At 41.9% G+C, this 26,268-nt stretch overlaps 1 protein-coding gene across 1 annotated transcript in view; it reads right to left on the bottom strand.

The window, feature by feature from the left end:
- The window catches only part of LOC111964739 (calponin homology domain-containing protein DDB_G0272472), a 32,514-nt gene extending 7,098 nt beyond the window's left edge, over positions 1 to 25,416 (bottom strand). The window contains exons 1-2 of the mRNA XM_023988567.2: positions 25,235 to 25,416; positions 20,012 to 22,884 (exon numbers count right to left, since the gene is read on the bottom strand). Of these exons, the coding sequence (XP_023844335.1) occupies positions 20,012 to 22,870 (2,859 nt within the window). The 5' untranslated portion in view covers positions 22,871 to 22,884; positions 25,235 to 25,416. The remainder of the gene's footprint in view (positions 1 to 20,011; positions 22,885 to 25,234) is intronic.
- Between the last annotated feature and the right edge of the window lie 852 nt (positions 25,417 to 26,268).

The raw sequence follows: 26,268 nt of genomic DNA on the forward strand, positions 1-26,268 counted from the left end.
CAGCTGTATAGCAGTCCAGAAGGCAGCTAGCCTAGCAGGTTCACAAATCTCTACCTGTGTACATAGAAAGCTTACAGTGTATAAGGTGGGCAGTAATATGTAACCAAATTAGGAACTTAGGACAACTTCGTACTATATGCTATAGTGAGTAGACCTAGCAATGTGGTATGAAAATAGTTTTGTTTTTTTAAAAGCCACTTTTTTACATTAAGGGCAAGTTATCCACATGTACAGCGATAATATCATAACTAGTGTATATCGAATGCAGTAAGTCATTCAAAAATAAGGAGTCATTCTCCTTCAGAACAAGGAGTCATTCTATAATAAAAATATAATACATTTAGCAGATGCTCCTATTCAAAGCGACTTAAAGTAGTATACGCAGAGGTTATCGTATGGGTGGCACCACTGGGAATAATGTTCACATCTTGGGGAGAGATGTTATGACACAGCCAAACTATTTTTGCGGGGATCAAAACAGCATGAGTATAATAGGTGGGTGTGGGGCGAGGGTTACAAGTCAAGACAGAGCAGGATTCCTGGTAGTGCTCTGCAGTCACACCTCATTTGAACATCTTTACAGTATAGTATTGGGGGGCTTAAAGCCATCCAGACTGAAATACAACCTAATGCTAGCTAGCATGTCCTCTAAAACATGCAGCGATAAATTACACAGGCACAGACACACCTCGCTAAGGGGTGTGGCTTAAAGCAGTGTTGGGGAATAGAGAACTATATGTAGGTCAACTATACTGGACAAAAATATAAATGCCGCATGTAAAGTGTTTCATGAGCTGAAATAAAAGATCTCAGAAATGTTCCAAAAAAAGAAGCACAGAAAGCTTATTTCTCTACATTTGTTTATATCCTTGTTAGTGAGCATTTCTCCTATTCCAAGATCATCTGAGACCAGCCACTTTAACTCAGTGAAATCGTTGAAGTTGTTGCGTTTATGTTTTTGTTCAGTATAGTAATTTCACTCCATTTTGCTGTAGCTTGGTGATAGTTAAACTAAATTCAAAATCTAGGTAGTGTTTTCAGTAGTTAATTACTTTTTTGCCATGTAGCAGTGTAGCTAACTACTGGAAATACACACTACCTTTTTTCCACAAAGAAAATAAAATATGGGTGAAGTAGGCAAGCATTTCCTCTCTTTTTTGGCATCAGACTGGCCTTATTCTCACTTGAAACAGTTTTTGTGTTTAATAGGCTAAATTACACATTCTGTTAACATTTGACTCCATAGCAGACTGTTCTTGCAATTTGTAGTCTATGACATTTCAGATTTAGATGTGATCATCACAAAGTAGTTTGGATGCAGTGAACTACTTTTTCAAAGTAGCTTTAGTTAAGTAAACTATATATTCCTTAAGGGTAGCTTTAGCGTAGCTTCACTTTTTCCAGTGTGAAGCAATTGGTAGCTTGGTATACTATATTTTCAGAGAAGCTTCCCTATCACTGGCTAAAAGTGAGGTTAGCATGAGCAGACACATTATGAGTAAATTCATAGCAGGGAACAAACACACACAGCGGTGTTTCCATGGGCCTTATCTCTATCCCTCAGGCCTTGTGTCCCCACGTTCACACCACTGACAGAGGGAAATGCTAACCGTATGCATACTGATACAGCACACACACACACGCACCCCGGCATATGCCATAGGCCTACACAAGCCTCTGAGGGGTCGAGAAGAAGGATTGGAATAAGCAACAATAGGTAGAAAGGTGTTGGAGGGATAGAGGTGGAGAAAGAAGCGTAATTAGTGGCCCGACGGACTATGGAGGGAAAGAAGCTGTTCGACTAAGTATCACTTTTATATCCATGTTCATTCGAAAAAGGTTTTGGTTAAAGTGCAGATAATGACATTGTTCAGACAGGTTCTCTTACAGCGCTGGTGTCTGCTGCCCGTCTACGCAGCGTCATCCGCTGGCGACTTCGGACAGAGAACAACCTCAGGGATTGCCGGCTCCGGGAGGCAAAGCTACGCAGAGGGGACACAGCCCTGTCGAACCTCCTGCCCCCTCCCCCACCTTCTCCCTCATCCTCCTCTTTCTTCTCCTCCTCTTCTTCTTTTACCACCACCACCTCCTCCTCATCTCCCCAGACTAAGTTCAGTGCCCCCTGTAGGGAACGACGCACGCTGCCCACCCAGCCAGAGACATGGACCTGGGCGGAGGACAGTTTACCACCCAGGTACTGCATGGCTGTTGGCTACCACCGTGATGATGCTGACAGGTCACCGTGCTGACAGGGTCACCATGGAAACCAGTGAAACGTGGTAACCAAGCGTCAATACTTAAAAAAAATGTGGATTAAGGTTTGAGGTGTTGAGGTCGAGATAACCCTCTCCCCTGGCAGTGTTATACTTCCTGGTGCCAAAGTTCAAAGATGGCGGTGGTAGAAATTGTCCTCCTCACGGAAAGTCCACAGGGACCAGTACAGGTTGAGTTCATCAAAGTCTGACTTAGGTCCAAAGTGTACTGCTAGGGCAGGATCCATCTTATCTCCTCATGTCCTCCTGTATAAGCCTCACTCCCGCTTCCTGAAACAACTCTTCTTCTTTAGCCCTGTCAATCATTTGAACTGGCCAACCGTGTGCTCAGAATACAACAAAACCCTCCAATGACACCACAGTGCTCACTACAATGGATCTGAGCACACACAGTGACAACTAGACTGACAAACACTAAGAAACAGCCTGAAAGTGAAAACGTACTAAGTTATAAATCTATGACTCCTGTTGCAGCTGATAGACTATTTTCCTTATTGTATGTATTGTTCTTGTTCAATGCCCAGCCAGCCTTAAAAATGGACTACGTAGAACTACTTTAGCTCTCACTTATGTTCTTTGTCAATTAAGTCTCTTTCTCTCTCTCTTGCTCTGGCACATTCCCTCGTTCACACACACACACACCAAACCTGTCCGTCTCTCCTGCAGTTAAAACTCCCTGAACTCCCAGGTTCTCTTTGACCCTTCCTCAAACTTCTTTTCGGAAAATGGGATCAAATGGGAAAATCAGATGGGAATCCTGACCGCTTCGGGTATCCATCCATGCACAGCCAGGTGAGATAAGCTTCATTCTCTGCTTTGATCTCCACAGAGCTGAGTGAATGTTCCCAACGTTCCCAGAGAACAACAAACAAAGCTGGGCTCTGTGTTAAGAAGTAAGGTGGAAAATCCCACAGGAAGGTGAGGCTGGGCCAAGGTGCTGCTCTGCTCTCGCCTCCCTCTCGCCCTCTCTCTGTGCTGTAGGTAAGGGCAGGTGCCGGAGTGAAAAGCCTACCCTTTTCAGGCTAGGGGAGGGAGAGAGAGAGAGAGAGACAACAGGGAGAGAGAGAGAGAGAGAGAGAGAGAGAGAGAGAGAGAGAGAGAGAGAGAGAGAGAGAGAGAGAGAAGGAAGAAAAGGAGAAAAGGAAAAAGGAGAGGAAAAAAGGAGAGAGAAGAGAAAAGAGGGAAGAGAAAGAAAAAAAAAGAAAAAAAGAAAGAAAGAGACAGAAGGAAGAGAGAGAGAGAGAGAGAACTGAGAGAGAGAGAGAGACGAGAGAGACCAGAGAGAGAGAGCTAGAGAGAGAAACAGGAAGAGACAGGAAGAGAGAAGGATAGTTATGTGGAGAGAGTATGTGAGGTAGAAGGAGGGAGAGAGAGGAAAGGGAAACAGTGTTTGTGTGAGAAAGAGAAAGGGGGAAGAGGAAAAGGAGAGAAGGGGGAACTTTGCTGTCAGTCCATGAGCCCTCCCTCTCTTGCTGTGTGCGTCTTTGTGTGTGTGTGTATGTGTGTGTGTGTGTGTGTGTGTGTGTGTGTGCTGTCTCTTATACACATCTAGATGTGTATAAGAGAGAGGTGTGTGTGTGTGTGTGTGTGTGTGTGTGTGTGTGTGTGTGTGTGTGTGTGTGTTTGTGAGAGAGAGAGGGAGAGATAGAGAGAGCAAGAGTGAAGGCGGCACTCTCTCAGCAAGGGGTGGGGTGACAAGAGACGGAGGGAGAGAGACAGAGAGCAAGAGCTAGCTTGAAGTACCATGTAAGGTATTTATGAATTGCTGTCTTGAGAGAAGTGAGGTTGTTGAACAGTGTTGATAGATGGGAGGGTGTGGGGAGGATTCTAATCTATTATTAAGTTATGCTAGCATGCCTTCCACTACTACATACTGCCCATCTGTCTGTCAGTCAGTCCGACAGTCAATCCATCAATCAATCAGTGAATCAGTCAGTCTGAACGGGCCTCTCGTGGTTGGCTGCTCAGCCTGGGGTTTGGATAGCAAACACTCAAGACCCTTTGGACACTATCCTCTCTCAGCCCACATAAAAAAATACTACAGTTTACTATAGAATACTACAGTACTTACTATAGAATTCTATAGTGAACTGTATTATACTGTAGAATACTATACTACACACTGTAGTATCCCTCGATCATGTTGTAGTATACTATAGAATACTATAGTTAATACTACAGTATTATCYGCATTAATTTGCATATACCCTGCTCATTCCCCTCCCCCATATCACAATTTGTGCCACCCATAAGTGAGAAACCTACATGCCAAGTATAGACCATATATTGTATCCATGGAAAGTAATATCTGCAAAAACACTACAGTAAATACTACAGTATAGTACAGTCCACAAAAACACTGCAGTAAATACTACAGTATACCACAATCTGCAAAAACACTACGTTAATTATTATAGTGTATTTACTACAGTTCCATTACTACAGTATTTATAATATAGTTATCTGTAAACAGTACAGTAAAGTCTGCAAAACTCTACAGTGAATACTATAGTACTGTATGCATGCTATAGTATTTTTTTCATGTGGGAGACCAGTAACAGACTTCCCCTAGCTCTAGCTCTAGCTTACTCTACTTTAGCTCTAGTTTATCTCTAGCTTACTCTACTTTAGCCCTAGCTCCGGTCTAGCTCTACCTTACTCTTCTGTAGCTCTAGCTTACTCTACTTTAGACTCTAGTCTAGCTCTAGCTTACTGTACTCTACTTTAGCTCTAGTCTAGCTCTAGCTTACTGTACTCTACTTTAGCCCTAGCTCCGGTCTAGCTCTACCTTACTCTTTCTGTAGCTCTAGCTTACTCTACTTTAGCTCTAGGTCTAAGCTTACTGTACTCTACTTTAGCTCTAGGTCTAGCTTACTGTACTCTACTTTAGCTCTAGGTCTAGCTTACTGTACGTCTACTTTAGCTCTAGGTCTAGCTCTAGCTTACTGTACTCTACTTAGCTCTAGCTCTAGCTTACTCTGCTCTACTCTAGCTCTAGCTTACTCTACTCTAGCTCTAGCTTACTCAACTTTAGCTCTAGCTCTAGATCTAACTTACTCTACTCTACTTTAGCTCTAGTCTATGTCTAGCGTACTCTACTATACTCTAGCTTACTCTACTCTAGCTCTTGTCTAACTCTAGCTTACTCTACTCTAGCTCTAGTCTAGCTCTAGCTTACTCTACTCTAGCTCACTCTAGTCTAGTTTACACTAGCTCTAGCTCTAGTCTAGCTCAAGCTTACTCTACCTCACTCTACTCTACCTTACTCTACTCTAGCTTACTCTAGTCTAGCTCACTCCACTTTACTCTACTATAGCTTACTCTACTCTACTCTAGCTCTAGTCTACTCTACGTCTAGCTTACTGTAGTTCTAGTCTACTCTACTGTAGTTCTAGCTACTCTACTCTAGCTCTACTCTGCTTACTCTTGCTCTACTCTAGCGTAATCTACTCCAGCTCTACTCTAGCTCTACTCTAGCTTTAATCTACTCCAGCTCTACTCTAGCTTTAATCTACTCTAGCTTTACTCTAGCTCTACTCTAGTATTGCTCTAGCTCTACTCTAGCTTTAATCTACTCTAGCTTACTCTAGCTCTACTCTACTCTACTCTAGCTCTTACTGGTGAAACCTGACTCACCTACATCCCTAAAGTTATAAAGGTCATATTAAATAGAACATATTATTTTATCTTCACTGAAGCATTTTCATTTTGTTTTATATATATTAATTACAGCCAATATCGATTCAGCATTGATAAGGGATTTGCTGTAACTAGTAATGTGTGAGGGATTGCCATGACGTGCAGTAAATATGACTGGACTCACTGAACGGTAACTTCAGTTTTTATTCCAGTAAATGTAGTTTGGTTATTTAGCGCCACTTAGTGGACTAAATGGTAACTCACTCATTCAAAGAAAAGGGAATTAAAGGAAGTGAGATAAATATAAGGATAACATAGACTTGGATAGACTTCTCACATGACACAAAGCCTGTTTCAGCAGGCAGCACCAAGGGCTTTAAAATGGAGAATGCCCTATATAGCGTTACCTTCCCCTGTCACAGAAACCATTATGGCAAAAATGCAAAGCAGAGCCCACGATTCAACTCTATGAATGACAAGTCTGTTTTGCACACAAAAATTCTCTCTGCACTTCCATGTAAACACAAGAGTGTACTACAATAGAACGAGGAAGTAAGGCAGAAAAAAAAGCCACACAACAACAAAGAAAGTGTGAATCACTGATGACGGGGAAAATACTTTGAACATGACTCATTGAAAAGAATAGTTCTGCATTAGTCAGCCTACTAAAAATACCACATTGAAGCAGAGCAGCATTTGCTACACATAAATGCGGTGGTAATCTCAATACAAAGCAACAGGAGCAGTCTCCATATGTTTGTTCAAAAACATTGCATAGCTCTAGAATTGCTTTCATATACATCTGTCACTCAAACCCTTAATTCAAATTCAAAATGTTTGGTGTTTGCATAATCAAAATACTAACTAGATCATGTGGCTAGTTGATACTTCTCAATCCTACCAATGTGCATGGAATGTCTTCACTTTTTTAGCAGTGACTCTTCCCAGCGGGTAGAACCAGATCGATATTCAACATTAAAGCTACATTCTTTGTGTGGTGCGTGTGGATCAATAGAGATTACATTCATATTTAACCATGTTACCTGCCCTGAATTCTCTAGCTCTCTTTTACACTGACGGAAAGTGTAACCGCTTTCAATGTGGCTGTTTGTTCTTTTATGAGAAAAAAAAGATCACTCACCCATAGAAGCCTCAGGTACGACAGACACATTACTCCTCTCTTATTCCCCTTCACCAGTTTATCACTCTGTCTCCGAACACAATCTATCCTCTCTTCCTCCTTTATCTCTCACTCTTAGGTCGGTATTTCCTTCCTGTAACTCTCCATTTCCTTTCCCTTTTCATATCTACAGTCGCTAGTGAATGTCTACACACCCGTTGTACAGTCTTCACATTTACTGTTTGCTGCCTTAAAAAACGAATCTAAAAAGGGATTAAATTCGATTTTTTTACTATCAATCTACACAACATAGTCCACATTTTCAAAGTGAAAAAGAATGTGTAGAAAATGTTCTAAATGACTAAGAAATACTATATCAGGATGCACTGACTCCAACTGCACTGTTGGAACTAGGAACACAAGCATTGCGCTACACCCGCAATAATATCGGCTAAATATGTGTATGTGACCAATAAAATATAATTTGATTTGATTGTGTATGTCTTCATACCCCGTGTGTAATATGTAAATCGGGAGGTGCTGGAACAAAAAGTGAGCGCGAGAGGGGGGTGACCTGAGGAGTTCTGAGGTACCAGAACGCATGAGAAAAAAAATCACCTTTATAATAATTGCATCACATTTCGGTAGTGGCGTAAAGCAGAGAGTAGAGCCACTTACAGAAGTTTTTTTTGTGGCCTAGGGTCCAGGAAATGTTTGGCTTTTTATAAACACATTTCATGCAATTCTACATCATTTTACATGACTGGAGACTTTGGCATAATCTTTTTAAATGCCACCTTCAAAACAACTGGGAACTCGGAGCTTGGAAATCTCCGACGTCAGACATCAGCGTGTTCAAGACAACTGGAAAATCGGGAAAAAACGAGCTCCAACTGGGAAAATGTATTTTGAACGGTCATCCAACTCGGAATTCCAAGTGGGGAAGTCTGGCCTCTTTCTAGAGCTCCGACTTTCCGACCTGAAGATCACTGACGTCCTGATTTGACCTCGTTTTTTACAGAGTTCCCAGTTGTCTTGAAAGCACCATAATACTGCACAAGCGATCGAAATGACAGGCTACTTTGACACTGACAAACTGAGAATCTGAGATCAATGAAAACAACCTTGTCTTGGATCTATCAATAGCCTAGGCCTAGGTGTGTAGAGACATATTGTAGGCTACAATATGAGGAGGAAATGATGGTCCTAAAAAGACTTTCCAGTTTCACTGACTCACCCAATGACGTGCAGCTCACTCGCTGGTGATGGCATATGCGCTCGTGAAAAAAGCCTCTCTCTCAATATTTGGAAGTTGATCAAATATTTTTGTAGCCTACAGTTGACAGATTAGAGTCTTCTCTAATCTGGAGGGGAAACGAGAATTAATGAAGAGCAAACACGAATTAAATTTTATCGCATTTATTATAATTTTTACATAGCAAATTGTGACAATTATTAGTATTTTTACCCCCCCCCCTTTATTTAACTAGACAAGTCAGTTAAGAACAAATTCTTATTTACAATGATGCCTACCAAAAGGCAAAAGGCTTCCTGCGGGGACGGGGGCTACATGACAACACAGCATGGTAGCAAAACAACATGACAACAACATGGTAGCAACACAACATGGCAGCAGCACAACATGGTAGCAGCACAAAACATGGTACAAACATTATTGGGCACAGACAACAGCACAAAGGCAAGGTAGAGACAACAATACATCATGCGAAGCAGCCCCAACTCTCAATAAGAGTGTCCATGATGGAGTCTTTGAATGAATAGATAAAACTGTCCAGTTTGAGTGTTTTTTGCAGCTCGTTCCAGTYGCTAGTGTGGGAGAAAATGTTCAAGTTTATGTTATAATTGTCACGCCCTGACTTTAGTTATATTTGCTTTCTTTATTATTTGGTTAGGTCAGGGTGTGACAAGGGTGGTTTGTTTAGTTTTTGTATTGTCTAGGTTTTTTTCTTGTCTAGGGATTTTTGGTTATCTATGGGGATTTTGTATTGTCTAGGGGTATGTAGGTTTATGGTGGCCTGAATGGGTTCCCAATYAGAGATAGCTGTTTATCGTTGTCTCTGATTGGGGAGCCTATTTAGGTTGCCATTTTCCATGTTGGTTTTGTGGGTAGTTGTCCATGTTTAGTTGCCTGTGAGCACGACGTTGGCGKCATGTTTCGGTTGGAGTTTTATTGTTTTGTTGGTGACATCGTTAATAAATAAGTATGTACGCTCAAAACACTGCGCCTTGGTCCACTCCTTTAAACGGCCGTTACAATAATACTGTAATTGCATCAAATGGTTGTTTTATGCAACAGAATAGAGGGTTCTTATAACTCTATTGTGTCTGTGTGAACTGAAAGTGGGCCTCTGGGAGATTTACGATGTCTTTGGATGATAAGCCTAACAAGACCGCATTCCATAGAATGAGTTAATGTTTCTGTACTGGGGTACCAAGGGGAGATGGCTTCAGTATGGAGTTGGGGGCCAGACCATGGTCTCAACACAATGAGAACAGTCTTTACAGCAGATACTGTTTGCTCTGAATTATTAGTATCTTTCATATGAATCCTAACCTTGTGACCCATTCCATACATCTGTTGTTTGTCATGAACATCCAGGAGGATGGACTTTGCTATAAAATGCTGTGGCTCAAATCCGCTCGTTGGGCTCACAACTAATCACCTACGGGAGGGTCGTTGACAAGCTCCATTACTGCAGTAATTAAATAATAGAATTTGATTGTTTTGAAGAAAGTTAAAAGTCTCTCCTTTTGATTACAATAATTCCACAACACTAGCTGCAGCGAACTGAAAAGAGGAGCGACCCAGGAATGTGTGTGCTTTTGGGACCTTTAACACAATGTGACTGGCAGAACGGGTGTTGTATGTGGAGGATGAGGGCTGCAGTAGGTATCTCAGATAAGGGGGAGTGAGGCCTAAGATAAGGGGGAGTGAGGCCTTTATAAATAACCATCAACCAGTGGGTCTTGCGACGGCTATACAGAGATGACCAGTTTACAGAGGAGTATAGAGTGCAGTGGTGTGTCCTATAAGGAGCATTGGAGGCAAATCTGATGGCCGAATGGTAAAGAACATCTAGCTGCTCGAGAGCACCCTTACCTGCCGATCTATAAATTACGTCTCCGTAATCTAGCATCGGTAGGATAGTCATCTGAATCATGGTTAGTTTGGCAGCTGGGGTGAAAGAGGAGCGATTACAACAGAGGAAATAAAGTCTAGATTTAACCTTAGACTGAAGCTTTGATATGTGCTGAGAGAAGGACAGTGTACCGTCTAGCCATATTCCCAAGTACTTGTATGAGGTAACTACCTCAAGCTCTAAACCCTCAGAGGTAGTAATCACACCGGTGGGGAGAGGGGCATTCTTCTTACCAAACCACATGACCTTTGTTTTGGAGGTGTTCAGAACAAGGTTAAGGGCAGAGAAAGCTTGTTGGACACTATGAAAGCTTCGTTGTAGAACGTTTAACTCAAAACCCGGGGAGGGACCAGCTGAGTATAAGACTGTATCATCTGCATATAAATGGAAGAGAGAGCTTCCCACTGCCTGAGCTATATTGTTGATGTAAATTGAGAAGAGCGTGGGGCCTAGGATCAAGCCTTGGGGTTCTCCCTTGGTGACAGGCAGTGACTGAGACAGCAGATGTTCTGACTTTATACACTGCACTCTTTGAGAGAGGCAGGTAGCAAACCAGGCCAAAGACCCCTCAGAGACATCAATACTCATTACCTGGCCCACAAGAATGGAATGGTCTACCATATAAAAAGCTTTGGCCAAGTCAATAAAAATAGCAGCATAACATTGCTTAGAATCAAGGGCAATGGTGACATCATTTAAGGTTGCAGTGACACATCCATAACCTGAGCGGAAACCAGATTACATACAAGAGACAATACTATAGACATTAAGAAAGCCATTCAGTTGATTATTGACACGTTTTAAGAAAGCCAGTCAGTTGATTATGGACACGTTTATCCAACACTTTTGAGGGCTAAATAGAAATATGCCCATAACAGTTAGGATCAGCTTGATCTTCCCCTTTAAATAAAGGACTAAACGTGGCTGCCTTCCAAGCAATGGGAACCTCCCCAGAGAGGAGAGACAGGTTAAAAAGGTCAGAGATAGGCTTGGCGATGATAGGGGCAGCAACCTTAAAGAGCTCAGCCATGTGCTCCTTGTCAGTAACAGCCACATCATCAACATTAAGGGACATGGGCAGCTGTGAGGAGGAGGCTTTATTCTCCAAGTCTTTAACGGTTTTCCAGAACTTATTGGGGTTAGACCCACAGAMAGAGAACTGCTCCTTAAAGTAACTAACTTTGGCCTTCCGAATAGCCTGAGTGCACTTATTTCTCATTTGCCTGAACGAGAGCCAGTCAGYCTGAGTATGCGTGTGCCGAGCGTTTTGCCAAATGGAATTCTTGAGGTGGAGTAACTCTGCCAGATCACGGCCGAACCAGGGGCTGAACCTTTTTTAAATTCTCATTTTCTTTACTGTAACGCTCGTCGTAATCCTCCTCGTCTGAGGAGAATAAGTTAGAAGGATCGGAGGACCAAAATGCAGCGTGGTATGTATCCATATTTATTAGAATACTTTTCTAGACGAACAAAACAATAAACAAAACGAAACCAACGACGCTAACAGTCCTGAACATGTGAACAAATGAAAAACAATGAACGCACGAACAATCACCCACAAACAAACAGTGAGAACAGCCTACCTAAATATGGTTCCCAATCAGAGACAACGTAAAACACCTGCCTCTGATTGAGAACCATATCAGGCTAGTTAGACATCCCTAAATCAATGAAAACACATAACATGGAATATACCCACCCAGCTCACGTCCTGACCAACTAAACAAAGACTAAACAAAGGAAATAAGGTCAGGAACGTGACATTTACGGTGGCGTGTTTTTGTTAACAATATCACAAAACATATAAAAAAAGAAGGTCCAAGCATCTTCGACAGAGGGGATCAAGCTGATTTACAGAGGCCAGGTCATGAAGGAAGGCTTGCTCATGACATTTTTTAGCAGGCATCTATGACAAATCAGGACGCGTCGTTTCACTGAGCAGCCATTATGAACACAGGCTGTAAAACAGTGATCACTAAAGTCATTACAGAAAACACCAGACTGATACCTGTCATGATTATTTATGAGGATAACATCAAAGATAGTAGCCTTTTATGAGKGTTTGGAGTCATACCTTGTGGGATTGGTAATAATCTGAAATAGATTTAGGGAGTCCCATTGCTTTAGGACTGGTTTAAACATGTCCCAGTTTAGGTCCCCTAGCAGGACAAATTCAGACTTAGTGTAAGGGGCCAGGGGAGAACATAGGGCAGGTAGGGTACAGGCCGGTGCTGATGGTGGACGATAATTCCAAGCAATAGTCAACAAAGAGCTATATGAAAGTTTAATGCACTTCTTAGGGCTAGGGGTCACGCTAGCGGGACAACTTCCGGTGATACTGGAGGGCACGCAATTCAAATAAATAATCATAAATAATATGGATTTTAAACATTTAGGTACATATAAGTATCGTATATTGGCTGAAAGCTTAAATYCTTGTTAATCTAACTGCACTGTCCGATTTACAGTAGCTATTACAGCGAAAACATGCCATGCGATTGTTTGAGGACGGCGCCCCACATCAAAATATTTTTCCATGGGAACAGGTTTCATACATTCACAAATAACGATGAAATTTTCACCTACTTTTTGAAAATCTTCCTCTGATTTGTCATCCAAAGGGTTCCAGCTATAACATGTAGTGTCGTTTTGTTAGATAAAATCCTTCTTTATAACCCAAAAAGTTTAATTTGCGCCATCGATTTGAGTAATACAGTCTTTCAACTTGCAGAGAAAGGAATCCGAAAATCTACCCCTAAACTTTGTTTCAACAAGTTAAAATACATTTCTATTTACTCTTCAGATACCCTAAAATGTAATCAAACTATAATATTAATTACGGAAAGAAGTATGTTCAATAGGAAACCGATTTTAGCAGGTGCATAATGTCTTCATAGTGCGCACAAACACGAATATCCAGGACTGTGTCCTTCTGCTAAAACTGATATTTCTTATTTGTTTTTGAAGTTACACRCCTGAAACCTTGAACAGACTGCTGACACCCTGTGAAAGCCATATGAATTGCATCCAGGGAGCTAATTTTCAATATGACCTTTCTCTTGAATTTCTAAGAGGATGGTCTCTCTCAAAAAAAGATTTCCAGTTTGTTTTTCTATGGATTTTTACTACCATATCTATTGTGTTATATTCTCCTACATTATTTAACAATTTCTACAAACTTCAAAGTGTTTTGTTTCCAATGGTACCAATTCTATGCATATCCTGGCTTCAGGATGTATGCATATCCTGGATACTTTGGGCACGTCATTCAGACAGGAAGTGGAGAAAAAAGGGGCCTAGCCCTGAAAAAATAAACACTGCGGAGCAGTGTTAAAACCAGCAAATCAACACTGAAGGTGTTCCTTGGTAAAGATTGCGACTCCACCACCTTTGGAAGATCTGTCTTCCCAAAAAAGGTTGTAACCAAAAAGGTTAACATCTGTGTTCAAAACACTCTTTCTTAACCACGTCTCAGTAATGACCAACACATCTGGATTGGAGCTGTGAACCCACACTTTCAATTGMTACATTTTAGGTAATAAACTTCTAGTGTTAAAGGGCAGAAAACCCAGGCTTTTATGAGAGCAGAAATCAGTGAAGCAGATATCAGAACACAAGTCCGAATTGGGGCTAGCAACAGTAGATGGGCCAGTGTGTACATGTTCATTTTCAAATATCATCAGCAGTAACACAATTAGGGCACGGCAGAGGACAGGGAGAGCTCTGCAGTGTTAATTTTTTTRTGACATTTGAATGTGCATCAGATGGCATCAAGATCATATTGTATAGCAATTTCATCAGGTAACATGAATACAAAGCCGGCGTGAGATGCTTAGAATAGGATGGGAAGCCAACAGTCTGTGTAACCAATAGAGAGTCAGAGTCCCGAGTGTGGGAACAAACATAGTCTGTCCCATGGTTGGGTAAACAAGCAAGTTCATAGTCAACAAAGCACGCAGGAGTCATGAGGCAAATAGCATAAAGCACAAGAAAAATATATAACGACTGGGGCTAGCCATTGTTAGTTCAAAGAGTCACTCGCCCCAACAAGATAACTTGAGAGAGTAGCTCTCTATGAGTCCAGCAGGCTTCAAAAGTATGAGATACAATAAATAAATAGTAGGCTTATGCTAGTTAATTAAAGTGTTTCTGAGTAAGCTCACTTAATAAGCTTCACAAGTTAATTAGCCTACCTAAAATTCCGTTCAGTCCAAAGTCTGTGGTGTGTGTGTAAGTGCGTGTGTGCTAGAGGCGAGCGAAAGCTCGGGAGGGAGGGGGGACTGTGGCAGGGGTACCTGTACTAGACAGGGGGAGACAGGCCAGGGCAGATGGTGAACAGATCGCCAAGTGGAATACAAGCAGCAGTGCAGCAGGCAACGGGAGTAGGTGTCACACCCGCTTGGGAGAAGCTGTTTTCGGGAGGCAGATTCCTTGTAGAAAATCTCAGCTAGCTAGCTGTCCACCATTTTTCCCACGTGGAAAAGCAGGTCGTATGCTAGCTATATCTCTTCAGTTTCGGCGAATGGTACTTTACGACGTCCAAACAAAGTTGTCCTGTGGCTGTTGTATTTTGGAGATTGCGAGGAGGATATCTTCTGATGTRATCAAGCAACAATATTGTTTCTTATTGAGGTAATTTACAATGAAAGTATCTTGGCTGCATATCAGTTCAAAATATAGGTGAATCCAGGGGCTCCTGTATTGTAATGACCTCTGCACAGAGGGAGGGGGCTTCAAAAGCCTCTGCATTTGGGTGGGGGAGGCTGTGAAACTCTTTTGCCATTGTTGGGCTCAACGGCTTTGACACCTCTCACTTCACACCTCAGTGCTAATCGAAGTTGCAACCGGATCTGTTCTGTGCTAGCAAGCTTGGTAGACTTAACTTAGTATTCAGTCCTTATAAAGTAACATATCATTGTAATTTATTTTTCTTCTTGGCTTACAAAGTAGCTTCAGACTAAACATTACCCACTCAGTTCCAGGTTGAATGGTGGTTTCAGGTTTCTGTTGTGCCTCTTTTGCTGGTCGTTGGTTTGCCAGAGCATTTGCTGTATAGTCCTTGGAAATAAAAATATTTGGTAGTAGGAATCCTTCCAGGTAATTTTTTCTAAAATCAGGTTGCAGGTTTGGAGTGAAGGTTATGTTGTGGAGGGTAGTATCCTGTATATGTCCTTGCAGAAAATCCAAGTTTATCTATCTCTAAATCTATCTTTTTGTAAAAACATGCTGAGAGAGGTATGGATCCGGCTCAAATTAAGCATTGTTCATACCCCAGAGTTAATACTTGGTAGAAGTACCTTCGGCAGCCATTACAGCTGTAAATCATTCTGGATGACATTCTACCAACCTTGCCAAACTCTTAGAGCAACATACAGTGCATTCCCATATTAGCATGTGGGACAGAGTAGGAGGAAGTTCACTATGGGCACGAAATTCATCCAAAAGTGAAAATGCTGCCCCCTATACCAAAGAAGTTAATTTAACTAGGCCTGCTTAATGGCTATGCTTACTACTTTTGTTAGCTTTTTATTGTCTGTTTACTTGCAATGCTATGCTATGTAGCCATTAATAAATTAGCATGCAATAGCTTCGGCCTACTATGCCGCATGCTATTGCACCCCCTTTCTGGCCATTTCATGCAGACCGTTACCAATGTATATGCTTAATGCAATTGTAATTGACTATTGCCATTAACAGCTGATTAATTGTATGTTCATTGCTATTATTGCTCGTTAATGTTTGCACCTTTCTGTGTCTCCTTTTAGATCAACCATGCTCCATACAAAGTCAACCAAGTCTCAAGTCAAGAGTCTCATGTTAACAACTTTCAGTCATTCCCTACCATGTATCGTCTCCATTACCTGAATCTATAAAGACTCTTAAACTGAACTGCATCTCTGCCTCCGCCTGCTCTTTAACTGGAGTCCCACAGTAGATGGGCATCACCATAACCCTCACCTCAATCTGTTATGATCTTGTAACTGAAGAATATTGTGACAGGCTAGGAACTAAAGTTTTGGTCAGTGTTTCCCTGGGAACGCTTATTAGGGAGAAATGCAGGAAATGTATAAAAGCACCCATTGGTCATGTTCATGTTCATGTTTTTCTGTGAGCAACCATTTTGTGACCATACTGTCTTGAAGAAATGTTTGTGTGGTTGATTGTTCTCAATGGTATGTGTTACGTTTGACCATCAGTGAGTTTATTCACCTGTGACAATATTCAAGAGGTTCATTATGTAAAGCGACTGCAATAATATACTTTCATTTCAGATGGTTTGAGGTCCAGGCAGTTTATTGGCAGTGCCCTGCAATAAGTCTTTGTAGTCATTTGTATTTCTAAAATATTTGTTTATGTAAATGCCTTTATTTTCTCCCATCCAAATTAGTGTTTGGAACTGTTTTTGGTCATCTTGTGAACTTGGTCAGCTGAATCTCTGTGAAAGCACTGTTATATTTCAGCTATCTAGTGAAATTAACAGATCTAAGTMATTTTGGTGTACTATTAATGTGTTATTTCTGTGTCAAACAAGCAAACCTAATTCTCTAAGCTTCTGTCACGTTCCTGACCTGTTTTCCTTTGTCTTGTATTTATTTTAGTTGGTCAGGGCGTGAGTTGGGTGGGTTTGTCTATGGTTGATTTTCTATGTTGGGATTTTTGTGTTGGCCTGGTATGATTCTCAATCAGAGGCAGCTGTCAATCGTTGTCCCTGATTGAGAATCATACTTAGGCAGCCTGGGTTTCACGTGTGTTTTTGTGGGTGTTTGTTCCTGTGTCAGTGTTTGTGCCACACAGGACTGTTTCGGTTTTGTCACGTTGGTTGTTTTGTATTTTGAAGTGTTTTGTTGACTTTCATGAAATAATGAACACTAACCACTCTGCGTTTTGGTCCTCTCCTTCTGTCAGTGAGGACAGCCGTTACAGCTTCAAACTTTGTTTGTTCTTTATCTGCCTCTGCACTGTTTCTCTTTAATGGGCATGTAACCTGCAATTGTAATAAATAATATATTGTTGCATGGTCCATTGCATTGCTCAGAGCTGTTGACCCAACTCAATAGGTGTCCTGTCACAAACCTGTGTCTAATGTTGTAGTTGAGGCGTTCCCCTCATTAAACCATAACTGGCGTAGTCTGCCATTAGTTCTGCCATTTTAGCTAACGCTAGTTGAGTGCTACTACGATGTACTAAAGTAATTTCTGCAGAAATACTACAGTCATGTATGCAAAAACAGTACAGTAAATACTGAAACACTATAGTGAATACTACAATAAATTCTGCAAAAACACTAGTGACTACTATATTATAATACAATCATGTCTGCAAAAAACTACAGTGAAGTCTGCAAAACCTCTACAGTGAATACTACAGTAAAGTCAGCAAAAACACAACAGTGAATGCTATAGTAAACTACAGTCATGTCCACAAAAACACTGCAGTGAATGCTATAGTAAACTACAGTCATGTCCACAAAAACACTGCAGTGAATACTATAGTATCTAGTACTACAGTATTTAGACCATAGTATATTATAGTATTTTTTTCACGTGGGCTGCCTTGATTTCATAATAGCTTGTATGGCATAATTAAATAAAACAATATAGAGGCAAAACAATATACAGAGGCAAAAAGTATGTGAACCTGTCACGCCCTGACCTTAGAGAGCCTTGTTATTCTCTATTTCGGTTAGGTCAGGGTGTGACTAGGGTGGGTACTCTAGTTTTTATATTTATATGTTGGCCTGGAATGGTTCCCAATCAGAGGCAGCTGTCTATTGTTGTCTATGATTGGGGATCATATTTAGGTAGCCTTTTCCCACCTGTTGTTTGTGGGACCTTGTCTATGTCTAGTTGCCTGTGAGCACTACATTTGCTTCACGTTTCGTTTTGTGCTTTGTTTTCTGGGAGTTTCATTTAAATAAACATGTGGAACTCTACGCACGCTGCGCCTTGGTCCATTCATTATAATGATCGTGACAGAACCCTTTGGAATTACCTGGATTTCTGCATAAATTGGTCATCAAATTTGATCTGATCATCTAAGTCACAACAATAGACAAACACACTGTGCTTAAACTAATAACACACAAATTATGGTATTCTTCTTGTCTATATTGAATACATAATTTAAACATTTACAGTGTAGGTTGGAAAAAGAACCCCTAGGCTAATGACTTCTCCAAAAGCTAATTGGAGTCAGGAGTCAGCTAACCTGGAGTTCAATCAATGAAACGAGATTGGAGATGTTGGTTAGAGCTGCCTTGCCCTATAAAAAACACTCACAAAATTTGAGTTTGCTATTCACAAGAAGCATTGCCTGATGTGAACCATGCCTCGAACAAAAGAGATCTTAGAAGACCAAAGATTAAGAATTGTTGACTTGCATAAAGCTGGAAAGGCTTACAAAAGTATCTCTAAAAGCCTTGCTGTTCATCAGTCCACGATAAATAAATAAATTATAAATGGAAAAAGTTCAGCACTGTTGCTGAAGAGTGGCCGTCCTACCAAGATGAATGCTCAACGAGGTTTAGAAGAATCCTAGAGTGTCAGCTAAAGACTTACAGAAATCTCTGGAACATGCTAACATCTCTGTTGATGAGTCTACGATACGTAAAACACTAAACAAGAATGGTGTTCATGGGAGGACACCACAGAAGAAGCCACTGCTGTCCAAAAAAACCCAAAGCTGCACGTCTGAAGTTTGCAAAAGTGCACCTGGATATTCCACAGCGCTACTGGCAAAATATTCTGTGGACAGATGAAACTACAGTTCAGTTGTTTGGAAGGAACACGCAACACTATGTGTGGAGAAAAAAAGGCACAGCACACCAACATCAAAACCTCATCCCAACTGTAAAGTATGGTGGAGGGAGCATCATGGTGTGGGGCTGCTTTGCTGCCTCAGGGCCTGGACAGCTTGCTATCATCGACAGAAAAATTAATTCCCAAGTTTATCAAGACATTTTGCAGGAGAAAGTTAGGTTACCTGTCCGTCTAATTGAAGCTCGACAGAAGTTGAGTGATGGAACAGGACAACGACCCAAAACACAGAAGTAAATCAACAACAGAATGGCTTCAACAGAAGAAAATACGCCTTCTGGAATGGCCCAATCAGAGTTCTGACCTCAATCCGATTGAGATGCTGTGGCATGACCTCGAGAGCAGTTCACACCAGACACCCCAATAATATTGCTGAACCTAAACAGTTTTGTAAAGAGGAATGGCCAAAAATTCCTCCTGACCGTTGTGCAGATCTCATACGCAACTACAGAAAACAATTGGTTGAGGTTATTGCTGCCAAAGGAGGGTCAACCAGTTAATAAATCCAAGGATTCACATACTTTTCCGGTGTGAACCGTGTTTACACGGTGTGAACAATAAAGACATGAAAACGTATAATTGTGTATGTGTTATTAGTTTAAGCAGATTGTTTATTGTTGTAACCTAGATGAAGATCAGATCAAATTTTATGACCAATTTTTGCAGAAATCTAGGTATTTCCAAATGGTTCACATACTTTTTCTTGCCACTGTATCTCCATGGCTTGTAGCTATATTACCCCCATAAATGCCTTTATGTGGATTCTCATGTCACTGAGCTTAATCCTCAGAAGCAACTGTTTGAATATTCAGAGCTTGTGGTTTCTGCTTGTCCATGGTGTCAGCCCTAGCTGTGGAAACACAATTTCCCTAGTATAACACCAGGTTTTAAGCCCATGGTAAGTCTGCACATACTAGTGTTGCAAAGGAAAAAGGCCATGAAATACAATTTTTTGTGGAGATCATTTTCAAATTCTCTCCCTCCCACCTTCCCTTTGCTTACCTCCTCTGTGTCCACATTTGCTTCCTCTTCTACATCCACCTTCTCATGCTCCTTCTCCATCCTATTCTCTCGGGTGGGGACTACCCACTCTATGTTCCCCTCGGCTGGGTGAGATTTGACGTTGAGTGACTCCTGGGTGTTAACAACAGTTCTCTGGAGGCCCAGTAACCTTCCAGGGAAAGATGTCTCATCCTGGGCACGGTCGGCGACGAGCCTGGCCTGAGACCCCCACCTCCCGAGCTTGATGGAGAAATTATCATTGACCACCTCAAGAAGAGGTTTCTCCTCTTTGTTAGAAAAGTTGTAGACCACCTTGATGTGAGGCTGCTCCTCATCCTTCAGTATGGATTCTATGATGGGGATGGTAGGGGAACGAGAAGGAAGCTCTGGCTTTGGAGATTGGTCAGGTTCAAGAGTGATCAATTGGACTGGGGAATCCGCTTGTTCTTTCTCCCTCTCTTCCTCTCTTTGTCTTTCTCTTGCCTGCTCTTTTTCTCTCTGTCTCTCATCTTCCTTCATCTTTTCCTCCTCTCTCTTTCTTTCCCTTTCCCTTTCCCTCTCCTCTTCTATGAGTTTCTCCCTGTCCTCCTCTCTCAATCTCTCCTCTTCCACTCTAAACATCTCCCTCTCTTCCTCCTTTCTCAGTCTCTCCCTTTCCCTCTTCACTTCTATCTGTCTTTCTGTCTCCCTCTCCTCTTCTTTCCTCCTCTCCCTCTCTTCCTCCTTTCTCAGTCCCTCCCTTTCCCTCTTCACTTCTATCTGTCTTTCTGTCTCCCTCTCCCCTTCTTTGCTCCTCTCCCTCTCTTCCTCCTTTCTCAGTATCTCCTTTTCCCTCTCAAGTTCTATCTCTCTTTCTCTCTCCTTCTCTAATTCTTTCCTCGTGTTCTCCCTCTCTTCCTCCTTTCTCAGTCTCTCCCTTTCCCTCTTCACTTCTATCTGTCTTTCTGTCTCCCTCTCCTCTTCTTTCCTCCTCTCCCTCTCTTCCTCCTTTCTCAGTCCCTCCCTTTCCCTCTTCACTTCTATCTGTCTTTCTGTCTCCCTCTCCYCTTCTTTGCTCCTCTCCCTCTCTTCCTCCTTTCTCAGTATCTCCTTTTCCCTCTCAAGTTCTATCTCTCTTTCTCTCTCCTTCTCTAATTCTTTCCTCGTGTTCTCCCTCTCTTCCTCCTCCCTCTGTCTCTGTCTATCCCGTTCCCTCTCTATTTCTCTTTGCCTTTCTCTCCCCTCTTCTTTCATCTTTCTCTCTTCTTCCTCTCTCTGTCTCTCCCTTTTCCTCTCTTCCTCATTCTGTCTCTCCCTTTCCTTTTCTTTCTGCACTTTTTTTTGTCTTTCTATCTCTAACTCAACTTCTTGTTGCCTCTCTTTCTCCCTCTCCTTCTCTGCTTGTCTCCCTTCTAGCACCAGCTGTTTAAGTTTTTCCTCCTTTTGCACCTTGGTCTCCATATCTTTCTCTATTTGATCAATCACTAACTCTTGTTTTTTCCCTCCATCTTCCATCCGAAGAAGTCTTCCTACTGGTTTGTAGAGTGGCACCTGGGCCCCCTTCTCCTCTCCCTCCKCTTCCTCATCTTCTATCTCCTCACTATTWACCTTTATCCCAGAACGTCCTGAGTGACATAGGGTGGAAGCCTTGTCCTCCCGGGGAGCTAGCTGAACGCTTTCACTCGTTGCCAATGACCCCCCAGTGACACCCAACGCAGGGTGAACTCTGCCAGGGATTGGTTGAGGGGCAACATCCACCCTCTGATTGGATGCCTGAACAGGAGGTGTGTCTAATGCCCAGTCTTTAATTCGCTGTTTCACACCCCCAGAACCGTCTGCTTGTTTAATTGGACCAGGTACTTCCTCCCTCTTGGTCAGAGGCTCTGGCCTCGAGGAGGAGTCCAGCAGCAAACTGATCCTCCGTTGTATGCTGCACACGTTCTCTTCTCCTGCCTCCTTTACCCCTTCTCCAACCCTCTCTTCCTTCAGCAGTGCTGAGTGCTTGAGTCTGCACTCCGGGTCAGATGGTGTCTCTGGTGAATCTGTTATCTTCTCTTCCTCCTTGGTCCTGAGGACAGACACTTTGAGGACTGCAGTCTCTCTCTTGGTCGCCTGTTCCTGCTTCTGGTTGTTGTCTTTGGCTGGTGGCTGTGAGGGGCGCGAGAGGCCGGCCGACTCAAACCTGGAGGTGAGCTCCATGGACAGCCGTTTCCTGCATCCTCCCCAGCGGGCTGTTTGATCCTCCCCAGCGTGACATCTGATGATCGCAGAGGTGGGYTCGCTCACAGTGTCTTCAGACTGGGGTTGAAGGGGAGCTGAGGTGACCGATGTTAATGGTACAGCCTCAGTTCCAGTAGCGGAGTGGCCTGAATCAGAGTCGCCATGTTCATCCAGTTCAGATTCACTGACTTGATTTGCCTCCGAGGTTCCAGTGGGGTCAGATATGTTACTAGCCGGTGGCTCAGATGTTGGGGCAGTAAGGGAGCTGGATGTGGAAAGAGCAGCTTGGTTTTGTTCAGTGGTGTGGGTTGAGTCAGTGTGGGGTGTTATGGTTGAAGGAGCTTTGGGAGCATTGGCCGGTTCAGGTGTCATGGTGCTCTCTGTATCGCGTTTCACAGCTCCGCTTGAGTCAGACACAGGGCCACTGATAGGCTGATTAGGCTCCGGTTTGCTGGAGGTAGTGGGTGTAGTGGGTGTGGTCTGAGATGGCTGTGGAGTCCTTGTGAGTGTCTTTGGGGCTAGGATGGAGCGTAGGGTGGTGTTCCTCTGCAGTGAGAAAGGTTTGGGAGTCAGGCGAGGTTTGGGGCCTGGCGCAGGCTTGACGCCAGCCCCTCTTGCTTGGCCCACCTCACCAGAGGCCATGTCCATACGAGCTGCCATGCCCTCACTTCGTTCTTGAGAAGAGAAAAACCGAAGGGAGGAGTGGAGAATGGGTGGAAAAGGAGAATGGTGGGGAGAAAGGGAGAGGTGAGCAGGGGAGGAGAAGGGACAGAAGGGGAGGGAGAGGAAGAAGTGAACAGAGAGGCGAGAAGAAGAAAGGCTATTTTAGGCTACTGGTGCTACATGAAGCCAGGTAGAAAACAAATAATTTCCTTTACTTCACATTTAGCTGTCACTCTGCTCTCTGACAAATACTTTCACCATAATGTATCACTTTCACATATTCTGGTGATACTCTGGGTTAAAAGCCAGACGGTTTGGCTCTCTAAGGCCAAGCTAGAAGAGCTGGTTGGATTAGATTTTTACAGAGGAAAAATACCTACCTCTAAAACTAAACAAAGTGAGACATACTACAAGCTACCTCTTACACCGCAACTGTACAGTATTATTGTTATGTCAGTCAAATAAATGTCAATGGACTGACTGTTGTTTGCATTTTGTTTGACATCCAATTCTACATTATGTACAACAACTCACTTAGTTTTGCGAGGGATTTGCCACCAAATGCAAACCTTTAGCACTATATTCACTTAAAGATGATAAATCGTATACTTATGATCACTTAAAATACGGGGATTGTCTACAAAAAGTGCTGTTGCTTATGCTCAAATAAACAGTGACATCCCACTGGGCAAAAACTGCTTGAATCAACGTTGTCCACGTCATTTCAACAATATAAAAATCATTGTATTTGCTAAAAGTTATCAACGTAAGGGAATATAGCATTTTTTATCACCCAACTTTTAGCCTAAATACAATGGCATGGACATTTTTTTGTTGATTTCACGTTGAATTCACGTTAGTTGACAACTCAACCAAATGTAAATCAAAAATAGACGTTGAACTGACATCTTTGCCCAGTGAGATACTGTTCCTTGGCCTGATATTCATGATCTAGGGCTCTATTCAATCTGTAAACTAAAGAATTACAGATTGCGCGCTATACATTTGTATAATTTAATTTCCGATTGAGCTGACATATGCAGCGTTTACAGTGAATGCAGTCTTCGCTAACGCRRGAACATTGCCTTTAAATTTAAATCTTGCCGTAATGATGAACTTCCGTGATACGGATTTAATAGAGCCCTTAATCTCAAATCCAAATAGATTTTTTATCTCTGATTGATACTACGATAGCTGATTGCACAAAATCTCTATACTATAAAGTTGTTTGAGTTGTTTAAAGGAAGCTGTTCTGATTTCTAACCATACTTAGATTGACACTAGTGAGTCAAGACAGATTGTTTGGTTGATTTGTGAGTGATGTCATCTAAATTTGAATGGAACAAAAAACAAATGTGTCCCAGTTGCATGTTGTACATTTGTTGTACAACCTGTCTGGTTTTTCCTGTCAGCTGTCAGAGTGTAGTATAAACCAGTCCAACCAAACACCACTGCTCCATATATGAAGCACTTTAAAATCATGTGAGAAGCTCCAAGGTCTGACTCGGAGGCAAAAGGTTGGCGTTCCAAATGGCACTCTAATTCCCTATAAAGTGCACTACTTTTGAGCCCTATGGGACTACCCCTTTCTAGCCCCGTCATAATAGTAGTGGGACTCAGGGCTCTCATCAATCAACCGGGTTTCCACTTTAAGGACAGGATAGGTTTCCATTGAATAGGACTCTTGTCACATAGTTAGATACGATCTATTGGTAAATGTTTGCAACATAATCACTTGTTGTTGCAAACAAATGGGGACTGTCACCATTTTCTGACAAATACCTAGCAGCCAATTCTGATATTGGCATTATCTATCATCAAATCAAATTGTATTGGTCATGTACACGTGTTTAGCAGATGTTATCGCGGGTGCAGCGAAATRCTTGTGTTTCTAGCTCTGACAGTGCCGTAATATCTAACAAGTAATATCTAACAATTTCACAACATATACCCAATACACACACATCTAAGTAAAGGAATGGAAGTAAGAATATATAAATATATGGACGAGCAATGTCAGAGCRGCATCTACTAAGATACAGTAGAATAGAATACAGTATATACCTATGAGATGAGTAATGCAAAATRTGTAAACATTATTAAAGTGACTAGTGTACCATTTATTAAAGAGGCCAGTGATTTCAAGTCTATGTATATAGGCAGCAGCCTCTAATGTGCTAATGGTGCTAATGGTCTATTCCACCCCATGTAATAGATCCCAAAATATGCCTTTGTCAAATGTTGTTTATACAATTGTTTATACAATTCCAAAACACCTGCAACTCAGCGTCCCCTAGTCTCAAATAGTTTTATATGTGTTTGCAGTCAGTCCACAAAAGAAAATACAAAAACACACTTTACCTGCCCGAGTCTATCCTTTGCAGACTGATGTTGAAGACGTGTTCTTTTATACAGAACATATAACAAAGTTTAGCAACGTGCTAAACGTTTTGGAAAAKAATGGTTGGTTGTAAGAAAAACTAACGAAACAAACCCCTTGTTTGACTCTGTAACCTTCAGTTGGTGTTAATATGTGACCAATAAATGCACCACACAATGACCTCACTGTGGTTGAACTCACGTAGTCTAATCTCTCCTTCACAGCAGGTAGAGAGCGGATAAATAGAGGCATATCAAAACCATAAAGGCGCTATAATAACAATCATATTATAAAAGTCCTGGAATGACCTCCTGCTATGTTGACTCCTTGTAGTGAAATAGCCCTTTTCCTTGTTGCATATCCCTCCCTAGCCTATAGTGACAAATTAAAAGCTTTTTATGATCATATACTTAGAATCTACCTGTTTTGATAATGACTATGAGTCTTTCACTTTGAAAACAGTTCAACCAAAAGGACCTTTCTAGCCAGCTTAACGATAWATAAGCTGTTACTTATAGCTGTGACCAACTGACAAGGCAGATKTTTTATATGAATAGACTTTAAACTTCAGGATCTCCAGATTACAGCATGTGTGGAACAGAGACTGTTTGACAAATTTGTCTCTCTCCAAAGTCATTCAACACAGATCCCACACAAGAACACTATTGTGCCACAGGGAACGATGGTCCGCGACAGTCCCTAGAGCGGCAGTCCGGACAGTCAAGCCTCGTGCACACCAACTGTGCCAAACTGTATGTGTTTCGTCTTCTTCAGTGATGTTTTAGGGAAGACTTCACTGGAAACAGTGTATTGCCACCCACTACTGGATACGGGAAATAAAAAAAAGGAGAAATCCAAAAGGGAAATAAATTAAAACATTTAAGCCACTAAAACATCAGATTTTATTTTTTATTTTTTACTTTGCCCTAAATACACTCAGAGCCCTACTCAGATCTGGTTGACCTGAGATAATGGAACCACAGTACGCCATGCAGCTCCTCACCCATTACATCCT

Source organism: Salvelinus sp. IW2-2015, linkage group LG1 (assembly GCF_002910315.2).
Source record: "Salvelinus sp. IW2-2015 linkage group LG1, ASM291031v2, whole genome shotgun sequence".
Lineage (NCBI taxonomy): Eukaryota > Metazoa > Chordata > Actinopteri > Salmoniformes > Salmonidae > Salvelinus > Salvelinus sp. IW2-2015.